The sequence below is a fragment of the Coregonus clupeaformis genome, chromosome 1 (genome assembly GCF_020615455.1).
Source record: "Coregonus clupeaformis isolate EN_2021a chromosome 1, ASM2061545v1, whole genome shotgun sequence".
Lineage (NCBI taxonomy): Eukaryota > Metazoa > Chordata > Actinopteri > Salmoniformes > Salmonidae > Coregonus > Coregonus clupeaformis.
In genome coordinates this window covers 70,557,996-70,570,393 of record NC_059192.1, presented here as the reverse complement: position 1 = coordinate 70,570,393, position 12,398 = coordinate 70,557,996, and the positions used below count along the sequence as shown (strand labels likewise).

Sequence of the window (12,398 nt, the reverse complement as noted above, 5' to 3'; positions counted from 1 at the left end):
TGAGTGAAGGAGGCTTTGTTGCGAAATAGGAAGCCGATTCTAGATTTAACTTTGGATTGGAGATTCTTTATGTGAGTCTGGAAGGAGAGTTTACAGTCTAACCAGACACCTAGGTATTTGTAGTTGTCCACATACTCTAGGTCAGACCCGTCGAGAGTGGTGATTCTAGTCGGGTGGGCGGGTGCCAGCAGCGTTCGATTGAAAAGCATGCATTTAGTTTTACTAGTGTTTAAGAGCAGTTGGAGGCTACTGAAGGAGTGTTGTATGGCATTGAAGCTCGTTTGGAGGTTTGTTAACACAGTGTCCAATGAAGGGCCAGATGTATACAAAATGGTGTCGTCTGCGTAGAGGTGGATCTGAGAGTCACCAGCAGCAAGAGCGACATCATTGATATACACGGAGAAAAGTGTCGGCCCAAGAATTGAACCCTGTGGCACCCCCATAGAGACTGCCATAGGCCCTCCGATTTGACACATTGAACTCTATCTGAGAAGTAGTTGGTGAACCAGGCGAGGCAGTCATTTGAGAAACCAAGGCTATTTAGTCTGCCAATAAGAATGCGGTGGTTGACAGAGTCGAAAGCCTTGGCCAGGTCGATGAAGACGGCTGCACAGTACTGTCTATTATCAATCGCGGTTATAATATCGTTTAGGACCTTGAGCGTGGCTGAAGTGCACCCATGACCAGCTCGGAAACCGGATTGCATAGCGGAGAAGGTACGGTGGTATTCGAAATGGTCGGTGATCTGTTTGTTAAGTTGGCTTTCAAATACTTTCGAAAGGCAGGGCAGGATGGATATAGGTCTGTAGCAGTTTGGATCTAGTGTCACCCCCTTTGAAGAGGGGGGATGACCGCGGCAGCTTTCCAATCTCTGGGGATCTCAGACGTTATGAAAGAGAGGTTGAACAGACTAGTAATAGGGGTTGCGACAATTTCGCGGCTAGTTTTAGAAAGAAAGGGTCCAGATTGTCTAGCCCAGCTGATTTGTAGGGGGTCCAGATTTTGCAGCGCTTTCAAAACATCAGCTGTCTGAATTTGTGTGAAGGAGAAGCGGGGGGGGCATGGGCAAGTTGCAGCGGAGGGTGCAGAGTTGGTGGCCGGGGTAGTGGTAGCCAGATGGAAAGCATGGTCAGCTGTAGCAAAATGCTTGTTGAAATTCTCGATTATTGTAGATTTATCGGGTGGTGATAGTGTTTCCTAGCCTCAGTGCAGTGGGCAGCTGGGAGGAAGTGCTCTTATTCTCCATGGACTTTAGTGTCCCAAAACTTTTTGGAGTTAGTGCTACAGGATGCAAATTTCTGTTTGAAAAAGTTAGCCTTTGCTTTCCTGACTGCTTGTGTATATTGGTTCCTAACTTCCCTGAAAAGTTGCATATCGTGGGGGCTATTTGATGCTAATGCAGTACGCCACAGGATGTTTTTGTGCTGGTCAAGGGCAGTCAAGTCTGAGGAGAACCAGGGGCTATAGCGGTTCTTAGTTCTGTATTTTTTGAATGGGGCATGTTTATTTAAGATTGAGAGGAAATTACTTTTAAGGAACAACCAGGCATCCTCTACTGACGGAATGAGATCTATATCCATCCAGGATACCTGGGCCAGGTCAATTAGGAAGGCCTGCTCGCTAAAGTGTTTTAGGGAGCGTTTGACAGTGATGAGGGGTGGTCGTTTGACCGCGGACCCGTTACGGACGCAGGCAATAAGGCAGTGATCGCTGAGATCCTGGTTGAAGACAGCTGAGGTGTATTTAGAGGGTATGTTAGTCAGGATGATATCTATGAGGGTACCCATGTTTACGGATTTAGGGTTGTACCTGGTAGGTTCGTTGATAATTTGCGTGAGGTTGAGGGCATCTAGTTTGGATTGTAGGATGGCCGGGGTATTAAGCATATCCCAATTTAGGTCACCAAGCAGTACGAACTCTGAGGATAAATGGGGGCAATCAATTCACATATGGTGTCCAGGGCACAGCTGGGGGGCTGAGGGGGTCTGTAGCAAGCGGCAACAGTGAGAGACTTATTTCTGGAAAGGTGGATTTTTAGAAGTAGAAGCTCAAACTGTTTGGGCACAGACCTGGATAGTATGATAGAGCTCTGCAGGCTATCTCTACAGTAGATTGCAACTCCACCCCCCTTTGGCAGTTCTATCTAGACGGAAAATGTTATAGTTGGGGATGGAAATTTCAGAATTTTTGGTGGCCTTCCTGAGCCAGGATTCAGACACTGCTAGAACATCAGGGTTGGCGGAGTGTGCTAACGCAGTGAATAACTCAAACTTAGGAAGTAGACTTCTGATATTTACGTGCAAGAAACCAAGACTTTTGCGATTACAGAAGTCAGCAAATGATAGTGCCTGGGGAGTAGGAGTGATACTGAGGGCTGCAGGGCCTGGGTTAGCCTCTACATCACCAGAGGAACAGAGGAGGACTAGAATAAGGATACGGCTAAAGGCTTTAAGAACTGGTCTTCTAGTGCGTTGGGTACATAGAATAAAGGGGGCAGATGTCCCAAGGATCCTTTTCCATAGTGACATACCTGTTATTCTTGTAGTGTAGGAATGTTTTTTTGTCCTAACTCGGGCCCCCTCCGGGCACATAGCAAATCTGAACCACATATGAGACAACTCCCTGCTGACTGACAGACCCACTAGATTACCTGACTTCTCCCTGCACCCAATGTTTTCAATCAAATTTAAAACACACGCAACAAACGTGAGCTGGTAGATTAGTCAGCCCACACTGGAGAGGGGAACATTTGATTCAAAACATTGCAGTTCTGAGAGTAAGCAAGTCCCATGGTCCCACAGGGAGTTGAGAATATTAGGCTGCGTTTATACAGGCAGCCCAAATCTGATCTCTTTTCCTCAAATTGTTCTTTTGACCAATCACATCAGCTCTTTTTCAGAGCTGACGTGATTGGTCAAAAGACCAATTAGTGAAAAAATATCCGAATTGGGCTGCCTGTGTAAACGCAGCCCTAGTGGCATATCCAGAGACCAAAAAAACGGAACAGATAACACATTTCTGACAAGGAAGGAATGCCAGTGAATCAGATCCATTTATTTAACGCCTGAAGGGCGGGGTGCAGCTAATGTAATGCCCCACCATACAAGGCCTTTCTACTACAGCAGGTTTTATTATAGTCACACACAGTGGTGCAACTGCATGGCTTTAGTTGAAATACACAGTATCACCACTGAATGTCCCAATATGCTTTCAAACCATCATATACTGTAGCGTTCTGACCGGCAGACAGGCATGGTTTAGAGGACATAGAGGGGGAGAACTACTCGTTCATTCATTACTTTGTTATATTTCACTGAGGTTTTGGCAAATACTACATGCAATCTACAACCAGTCCCATTCCTATTGAATGTGAATAAACAGGAGAAATAAAACACACTTGTGAAATAACACTCAATGTTAATATTTAAGGTAGTAAGAATGGTACCTAGTGCCAGAGCGGACAACACATCCCGCTGGGAACAGACGTCAATTCAACATCTATTCCACGTTGGCTCAACGTCATTTCATTGAAATGACGTGGAAACAATGTTAATTCAATCAGTGTGTGCCCAGTGGGATTACTCTAACATAAAATCAAGTAACTGTTAACTCTTAATAACCCGAACTAGCTCATGAAAATTACCTCACCTTTGTTAAACATAACTCTGCAAACTGAACATTCTCCAGGCATACCATGTAGAGGTTTTACCTCTGGGGATTATTGTGGAAATGAAGTTAATACTATGACTCACAGATCACAGCGAACACTGCATACCTTCAGGACTGGGCACACCTGACAAACTGTATAGTCATGGTTTTAGAGCAGAGATACATACAGTGAGGGAAAAAAGTATTTGATCCCCATGCTGATTTTGTACGTTTGCCCACTGACAAAGACATGATCAGTCTAATTTTAATGGTTGGTTTATTTGAACAGTGACAGACAGAACAACAACAACAAAAATCCAGAAAAACGCATGTAAAAAATGTTATAAATTGATTTGTATTTTAATGAGGGAAATAAGTATTTGACCCCTCTGCAAAACATGACTTAGTACTTGGTGGCAAAACCCTTATTGGCAATCACAGAGGTCAGACGTTTCTTGTAGTTGGCCACCAGGTTTGCACACATCTCAGGAGGGATTTTGTCCCACTCCTCTTTGCAGATCTTCTCCAAGTCATTAAGGTTTCGGGGCTGACGTTTGGCAACTCGAACCTTCAGCTCCCTCCACAGATTTTCTATGGGATTAAGGTCTGGAGACTGGCTAGGCCACTCCAGGACCTTAATGTGCTTCTTCTTGAGCCACTCCTTTGTTGCCTTGGCCGTGTGTTTTGGGTCATTGTAATGCTAGAATACCCATCCACGACCCATTTTCAATGCCCTGGCTGAGGGAAGGAGATTCTCACCCAAGATTTGGCCCCGTTCATCGTCCCTTTGATGCGGTGAAGTTGTCCTGTCCCCTTAGCAGAAAAACACCCCCAAAGCATAATGTTTCCACCTCCATGTTTGACGGTGGGGATGGTGTTCTTGGGGTCATAGGCAGCATTCCTCCTCCTCCAAACACGGCGAGTTGAGTTGATGCCAAAGAGCTCGATTTTGGTCTCATCTGACCACAACACTTTCACCCAGTTCTCCTCTGAATCATTCAGATGTTCATTGGCAAACTTCAGACGGGCCTGTATATGTGCTTTCTTGAGCAGGGGGACCTTGCGGGCGCTGCAGGATTTCAGTCCTTCACGGCGTAGTGTGTTACCAATTGTTTTCTTGGTGACTATGGTCCCAGCTGCCTTGAAATCATTGACAAGATCCTCCCGTGTAGTTCTGGGCTGATTCCTCACCGTTCTCATGATCATTGCAACTCCACAAGGTGAGATCTTGCATGGAGCCCCAGGCCGAGGGAGATTTGACAGTTATTTTGTGTTTCTTCCATTTGCGAATAATCGCACCAACTGTTGTCACCTTCTCACCAAGTTGCTTGGCGATGGTCTTGTAGCCCATTCCAGCCTTGTGTAGGTCTACAATCTTGTCCCTGACATCCTTGGAGAGCTCTTTGGTCTTGGCCATGGTGGAGAGTTTGGAATCTGATTGATTGATTGCTTCTGTGGACAGGTATCTTTTATACAGGTAACAAGCTGAGATTAGGAGCACTCCCTTTAAGAGTGTGCTCCTAATCTCAGCTCGTTCCCTGTATAAAAGACACCTGTGAGCCAGAAATCTTTCTGATTGAGAGGGGGTCAAATACTTATTTCCCTCATTAAAATGCAAATCAATTTATAACATTTTTGACATGCGTTTTCTGGATTCTTTTGTTGTTATTCTGTCTCACTGTTCAAATAAACCTACCATTAAAATTATAGACTGATCATTTCTTTGTCAGTGGGCAAACGTACAAAATCAGCAGGGGATCAAATACTTTTTTCCCTCACTGTATGGTGCCAGTATTATCCTAACCATTACTGTTTTGTGTTGAAGGTCAGAGGTTAAGGAAAGAGAAGGCTGAGGCTGATTGGCTGCTGGTGGGCGTGAGGTCGTATGTAGGCGTTGTATCGCTGATGTCATCGAGACAGAGTAGCGGTGTGTTTGTAGGGGTAACGCTCTCCGTTTCAAGGATCAGACGCTCCCTCCTGTCTCTCTTTTCCGCCTGAGGCTGCAGGTCTCCGTTCCTCTCTGTAAGGGTTGATGGACACACAGACCTCCCTCTGGTCACCAGCTCCATGCCACTGAACAAAGAGAGTCTACCCCCACAGGGCTGCTCGATCTGGGGGTCCGTGACTCGGATGGGGTCCCTCTCTGTCTGGAGCTCTGGGTCTTTAACTGTAAGATCTGAGGTGAGCTGGGTCTCACCAGTCCTGAACCCAGTCTGACTGTCCACAAACTCTTCATCCTGACTAGCAGACCCTCTCTCCTCATCATCAAGGTCGAGATTTAGTAACCTCTCAGGTGTACCCCTTTGGGCCCAGCCCAGGTCAGGCAGGGGAGGGGGTTGTGGTGAGTGCTCAGTCTCAGGGTCTCTCCCTCTGTGATGGTTAAAGACAGTGATGTCACCTGGGCGTGTTGGCAGTAGAAGTGCGGGACTTTTGGGAGTGGGGGGCTGGTCCGAGGAGGAGGGAGGAACACCATTGGCTGCTGCTGCATCACGACCGGCACCAGTGATTGGCCCGCCCATCAGAGCCTCAAACTGACGAAGGATCTGGAAGACAAAACCATCATTTTTTACAATGCAAAACTACATACTGTATGTGCCAAGAGTCAACCATCGTAGATAATCATCTTAGATTGTAACACCCAGGCTCATCCCACTCTGCCTCTCTGGTGTTACCTTATTATTAAAGGTTCAATATGCAGAAATCGCTCTGCCATTCCCTGGTGGCTAAAATTCTAATAGTGCGCTTAATTTCAGTTTATGTGACAAACAAGCAAGAGAATCATTGTACCATCTAAATCGCTGTGAAATACACTAAAAGAATGTGGACACCCCTTCAAGTTAGTGGATTCTGCTATTTCAGCCACACCCCTTGCTGACAGGTATAAAATCAAGCACACAGCCATGCAATCGCCATAGACAAACATTAGCAGTAGAATGGCCTTATTGAAGAGCTCAGTGACTTTCAACGTGGCACCGTCATAGGATGCCACCTTTCCAACAAGTCAGTTTGTCAAATTTCTGCCCTGTTAGAGCTGCCCCGGTCAACTGTAAGTGCTGTTATTGTGAAGTGGAAATGTCTAGGAGCAACAACGGCTCAGCTGCAAAGTGATAGGCCACACAAGCTCACAGAACGGGACCGCTGAGTGCTGAAGCGCGTAGCGTGTAAAAATCGTCTGTCCTTGGTTGCAACACTCACTACTGAGTTCCAAACTGCCTCTGGAAGCAACATCAGCACAAGAACTGTTCGTCGGGAGCTTCATGAAATGGGTTTCCCTGGCCGAGCAGCCGCACACAAGCCTAAGATCACCATGCACAATGCCAAGCGTCAGCTGGAGTGGTGTAAAGCTCGCCGCCATTGGACTCTGGAGCACTGGAAACGCGTTCTCCTGAGTGATGAATCACGCTTCACCATCTGGCAGTCCGATGGACGAATCTGGGTTTGGCGGATGCCAGGAGAACGCTACCTGCCCGAATGCATAGTGCCAACTGTAAAGTTTGGTGGAGAAGGAATAATGGTCTGGGGCTGTTTTTCATGGTTCAGGCCCCTTAGTTCCAGTTAAGGGAAACCTTAAAGCTACAGCACACAATTACATTCTAGACGATTCTGTGCTTCCAACTTTGTGGCAACAGTTTGGGGAAGGTCTTTTCCTGTTTCAGCATGACTATGCCCCGTGCACAAAGTGAGGTCCATACAGAAATGGTTTGTCGAGATCGGTGTGGAAAAACTTGACTGGCCTGCACAAAGCCTTGACCTCAACTCCATCAAACACCTTTGGGATGAATTGGAACGCCAACTGCAAGCCAGTCCTAATCGCCCAACATCAGTGCCCGACCTCACTAATGCTCGTGGCTGAATGGAAGCAAGTCCCCACAGCAATGTTCCAACATCTAGTGGAAAGCCTTCCCAGAAGAGTGGAGGCTGTTATAGCAACAAAGGGGGGACCAACTCCATATTAATGCCCATGACTTTGGAATTAGATGTATTATGAGCATGTATATTTTAAAAACCAAAAATATTGTTCAGCTGTTTGAAGCTGGTGTACAAACTGAAAGTAAAAGATGCAAAAACAAAAGTTAAGAACGGAAAGCATAAAAATAACACACATAGAACATATCTACCGCTTCTTAGACTTGCTTTCAATGGGAATTGAATATTTCTATGTGAATTTTGTTTGGTAGCCCAAAAAGTTACATATTGCAGCTTTAAAGGTAATAACTAGATGATGTGTTACCTTGGTGGTCTTATTGGTTACAGGCCCTGGGGGTCCCTCACTCAGCTGGGCCAGCCTCCTCTGGGTCACCCCGAAGATTTGCTCCAGAGACAGCAGATCAGAGGTCATGAGACAGGCCACAGCACACAGCGCCCTCTGGGGGGACGGAGGGAAGCAGCACATTCAAACATATTTGAGATTATATTTATTTTTCAAGAGAAACCTGGTCAAAATAGCAGCACATTCAAGACACATGTTTATTGACTGTACCATCTGGACAGTCTGTGACGGGTCCTGCAGTCTGCGAGAGAGCAGCTCCACCACCACCTCACAGTTCAGAGTGGAACACCTGGGGACAGAGGGGAGGGAATTAAAACATTAGAAAAACACTGGACAAAAATCAAGGTGAAGGCAGGCGGGAACAAAGGTCGAAGCCAATGCTCTAATAACATGCAACCTATTGGTCTGTACTGACTCCTTGATGAAGTGCTGGTTCTCCTCTCTGGACAGGAAGACCTTGGAGCCCTCAGTCATCCTGCTGATCAGCGCCATCTCCTGGCCACAGTCCCCTAACTGCATAGCTTCCACCCTGACACAGAGAAAGGTGGATGGAGGGAGAGAGAGGGAGACTCAGCATGGTTGACTCCTTTAATATTTTGCTGGTAAAGACTTCTTATATCATGTAATATTTCTACCGTTCTGATAGGTCTCCGGAGCTCTCCCTACTGGCTCCCGATTGGCTCCCGGTGCCACCCGAATTGCTGCTTCTGTCCCCTAAGACCTGGCTATGGTCTGCGTTCTCCTGACAGGAGTTGTGGGAGGAGCTATGGCCGCTGTCAATCTCCTCCCAGCCCCCGCCCACCTGCCCTGGACACCGCTGGGAAACTGAGAGAGAGCGAGAGAGGTTAAGAAGGCTTTCAGTCCTCTCATTAACATATGTAACAACTATATAATAAAAGCCTAATGATCTAATCAACATAACAGCTGATTTAAAAATACCTTTGGGTCTGTGAGGAGGCACAGTGTAGGCACATGCTGGCACTGCCACCTCTACAGGGCCCGAAGGCGCCACCACCGCCCGGTAGTGGTTGTCATGGAGACGGATACCCTGGTGTTCCATCGGGGGCAGGACGGCACTGGCCACAAACTCAGTAGCCTTGCGGATCTTGTCCATCAGGGTCTCACCACCTGCTGGAAACAGGAAGTGAATTAAGACATGGATTTGACTGGGTGCATTTGAAATGTATTCTAACAGGTCCACTGAGCCACATGAAACCAAAATGGTGGCCTTGTTGCTGTCACCTACTTGTTATGTTCTTCCCTGGGCTGTAGCCAAACCCCTGCATTCTGGATCCGTGGGCAGACTCCGACCCCATGCCTGGAAGGAAAGACCTCAGCGATAAAAGACAACCATTGTACTTGTCTGCCTGCTTTCCCCCCCTGTCTCTTCCCCTCCCTCACTCCTCCCTGCTTCTCTCTTCCCATCCACTCCCTCTTTTCCCCCATCTCTTCTCTCCTCCCTGCTTCTCTCTTCCCATCCACTCCCTCTTTTCCCCTCGTCTCTTCCTCTCCCTCACTCCTCCCTGCTTCTCTCTTCCCATCCACTCCCCTCTTTTCCCCCGTCTCTTCCTCTCCCTCACTCCTCCCTGCTTCTCTCTTCCCATCCACTCCCTCTTTTCCCCCGTCTCTTCCTCTCCCTCACTCCTCCCTGCTTCTCTCTTCCCATCCACTCCCTCTTTTCCCCCCGTCTCTTCCTCTCCCTCACTCCTCCCTGCTTCTCTCTTCCCATCCACTCCCTCTTTTCCCCCCGTCTCTTCCTCTCTCACTCCTCCTTTCTCTCTTCCCCCATTCCCTCTTTTCCCCCCGTCTCTTCCTCTCCCTCACTCCTCCCTGCTTCTCTCTTCCCATCCACTCCCTCTTTTCCCCCCGTCTCTTCCTCTCCCTCACTCCTCCCTGCTTCTCCTCCTCCCTCCCTCCCTTTCTCTTCCCCAATACTCTGTCAGGAGGATTGGGTTAAGTTGATTGTAATTGAGGTCACATCCATCCATTCAGTAGCCCGATGTCTGTCATTAGTAGCAGTATAAGGGCAGAGATAGTGTGTTAACTAATAAGGGAGGTAGACATGCAGAACATGCAATAACAATACAATGTACTCACCCATGTTAGCCATGGCTAGTTTGCATGGAGATGTGCTGCTCTGGGGAGAGACTGTCTCTGTGAAGAGTAACCTGGCCAACTCCTGAAGACAGATAAAGATAGAGAGTTTGTGAGTTTCAAAAAGATGCATGGAGGGATAGTAATTGTTTTAGACATTGTTTAGACTCACCTGTGCTGTGGCCCTCACTTTCTGGTACATAGCAGTGCCATGGATGGGGTCAAGAGGACCACTGTAAACTGATATTCAGCATAACACAGAGATTCAGTATAACACTCATAGGTCTCTCCGAAACCCTACTGTCATAAAGAGAAGGATGAAATGGAGACAGTGCGATGCGTTAGTGGTCACATCGTCATCTCACCTGAGGCCTGCTGGATGAAGGTGGAGTTCCGTCTGAGTTCCGTTAGAAAGTGAGGCGATCCGTGGCCACAGAGATGGACGAAGATCTTCAGAACCTGGAAGGACAGAAACGATGGAAAGGGAAGAGGGACAGATGAATAGCTGATATGATATATGGCGAAGATTAACTGCATTCTTCTACATGATTCCTCTTCAGTCTCAGTTAACAAACCAAGGTCAAATTCAGTGTTTGGGGGCTTCTTAATGTAGCTGAAAGCCTGGTAACCTGGCTAGCTGAGCTCACCTTTATTTTGACATGGCAGGATTCTACCTGCAGCCTCTCCAACAGGTACTCCAACAGGCACTGACCACACCCAGTGGACTCCTGGGAGATTTCTGCAGTGCCAGGAGGGTAAAGGATTTAAACTGTACAGTCTTTGGGTTGACATTGAAAATAATAGGATCTCGCTAAATTATGTTTAATATCAGAACACAGTACTGTATCAGCATACAGTGGGAGGTGATGGGCATAAAAGGATACTTCCGATTTCTTCAAAGAGGTAGCCAGGACAGGGCTTTTCGTCATGTGCTGTTGCTTTCATCAGAGTGGGAACCTGAGAGGGAGAGATATCATGCATGGATTGGCCAACAGATGAACACCAGAATAGTCAATTTAGCTAGGATTTGTGTCATATTATGTTTGGGTTTATAGCGAACAGCACAGGGTGGTGGGTCCAGTGTAATACACTGTCGGAAGAAATCATACCAATTGACTATAGAGCTCAAGTCTTATACAAGTCTGATCATGACAAGTCACAAACTATTTCTGTCCTGGGAGTGTGATTCATATGATGTGCTAGCATGCTAACGTTAGCTAACTAGGTTGCCGTGGTACAGTTAACAGTGGGCGTAATGGGATTTACAAAACAATGTACGGTTTCCCCATAAAGTCACATATACGCATTATATCAAAATGTTATTTGCAAGTCTTTATATTGGTAAATAACACCTACTTTTTGAAGGAAAGACAGTCGTTCCATGAATGTTGCCATGATTTTGCAATATCTGGAGGCTACACATCTCTTCCTTGGGACAGACAAGGAAGGCGGGGTCTACAATGACAGGTAGCCAATCAAACAACCATGGGTAGGACTCATACGATACCATTGGTCCAATGCTTTTGCGTAAGGGTAACCACTGGCGAATCAAAAAGCCCATAATCCATATTTCCCCTAACAAATCACGTTCGTAGATTACATGCATGTAATTTCCTGATTCAGGGTGAACAACATGGCACTGTCCATGGACTGGGTCATCAAATGGTTTGAGTGGATATTTTCCTACGATACTTAGTTAATATTGTACAAGAGCTTATGCAGAGGCATTAGATCGTTATTCAATTGATTGTGTTCGGTGTTTTTTTCCACCTGTCAAAGAATATTGATCAACTGTCCACCTCTGCTGCTACTCACTCAGCTGATCATGTCGGGGACAAACGTGTGGACTCGCAGTCGGGAGAGGATGAGACGGTTCCAAGAGATGTTTGCCCAGTGTACTGGTGAGGTGCGTATGTAGCTACATGCTAGCTCCCTAACAAATATGGGCACTGTAGCCATACATGATCCAAAAGCATCTATACCTCAGTCAGTGGTCATCATACACTACATGACCAAAAGTATGTGGACACGTCGAACGTCTCGATCATGGACATTAATATGGAGTTGGTCCCCCCTTTGCTGCTATAACAGCCTCCGCTCTTCTGGGAAGGATTTCCACTAGATGTTGACACAATGCTGCGGGACTTGCTTCCAGTCAGCCACGAGCATTAGTGATGTCGGGCACTGATGTTGGGTGATTAGGCCTGTACAATGACATTCTAGACTAAGCTGTTCTTCCAACTTTGTGGCAACAGTTTGGGGAAGGACCTTTCCTGTTTCAGCAAGACAATCGAGGTCCATACAGAAATGGTTTGTCGAGATCGGTGTGGAAGAACTTGACTGGCCTGCACAGAGCCCTGACCTCAACCCTATCGAACACCTTTGG

General features: G+C 46.8%; 1 protein-coding gene across 2 annotated transcripts; it reads right to left on the bottom strand.

Moving 5' to 3' along the window:
• Positions 1-5,366: 5,366 nt before the first annotated feature.
• LOC121577376 (AP-4 complex accessory subunit Tepsin) lies at positions 5,367-11,447 on the bottom strand. Of its 2 annotated transcripts, none has more exons than XM_041891134.2 (13): positions 11,369-11,447; positions 10,897-10,969; positions 10,660-10,751; positions 10,378-10,471; positions 10,185-10,252; positions 10,016-10,097; positions 9,165-9,236; positions 8,858-9,049; positions 8,554-8,743; positions 8,334-8,447; positions 8,129-8,207; positions 7,880-8,014; positions 5,367-6,191 (listed from the first exon to the last, which is right to left on the bottom strand). In XM_041891134.2, the coding sequence occupies exons 1-13, from the start codon at positions 11,405-11,407 to the stop codon at positions 5,475-5,477; spliced, it is 1,947 nt and encodes a 648-aa protein (XP_041747068.1). In that variant the 5' UTR covers positions 11,408-11,447; the 3' UTR covers positions 5,367-5,474. The 2 variants fall into 2 exon arrangements, with proteins under 2 accessions (XP_041747068.1, XP_041747076.1); XM_041891142.2 differs by having other exon boundaries at positions 8,858-9,046.
• Positions 11,448-12,398: the final 951 nt, after the last annotated feature.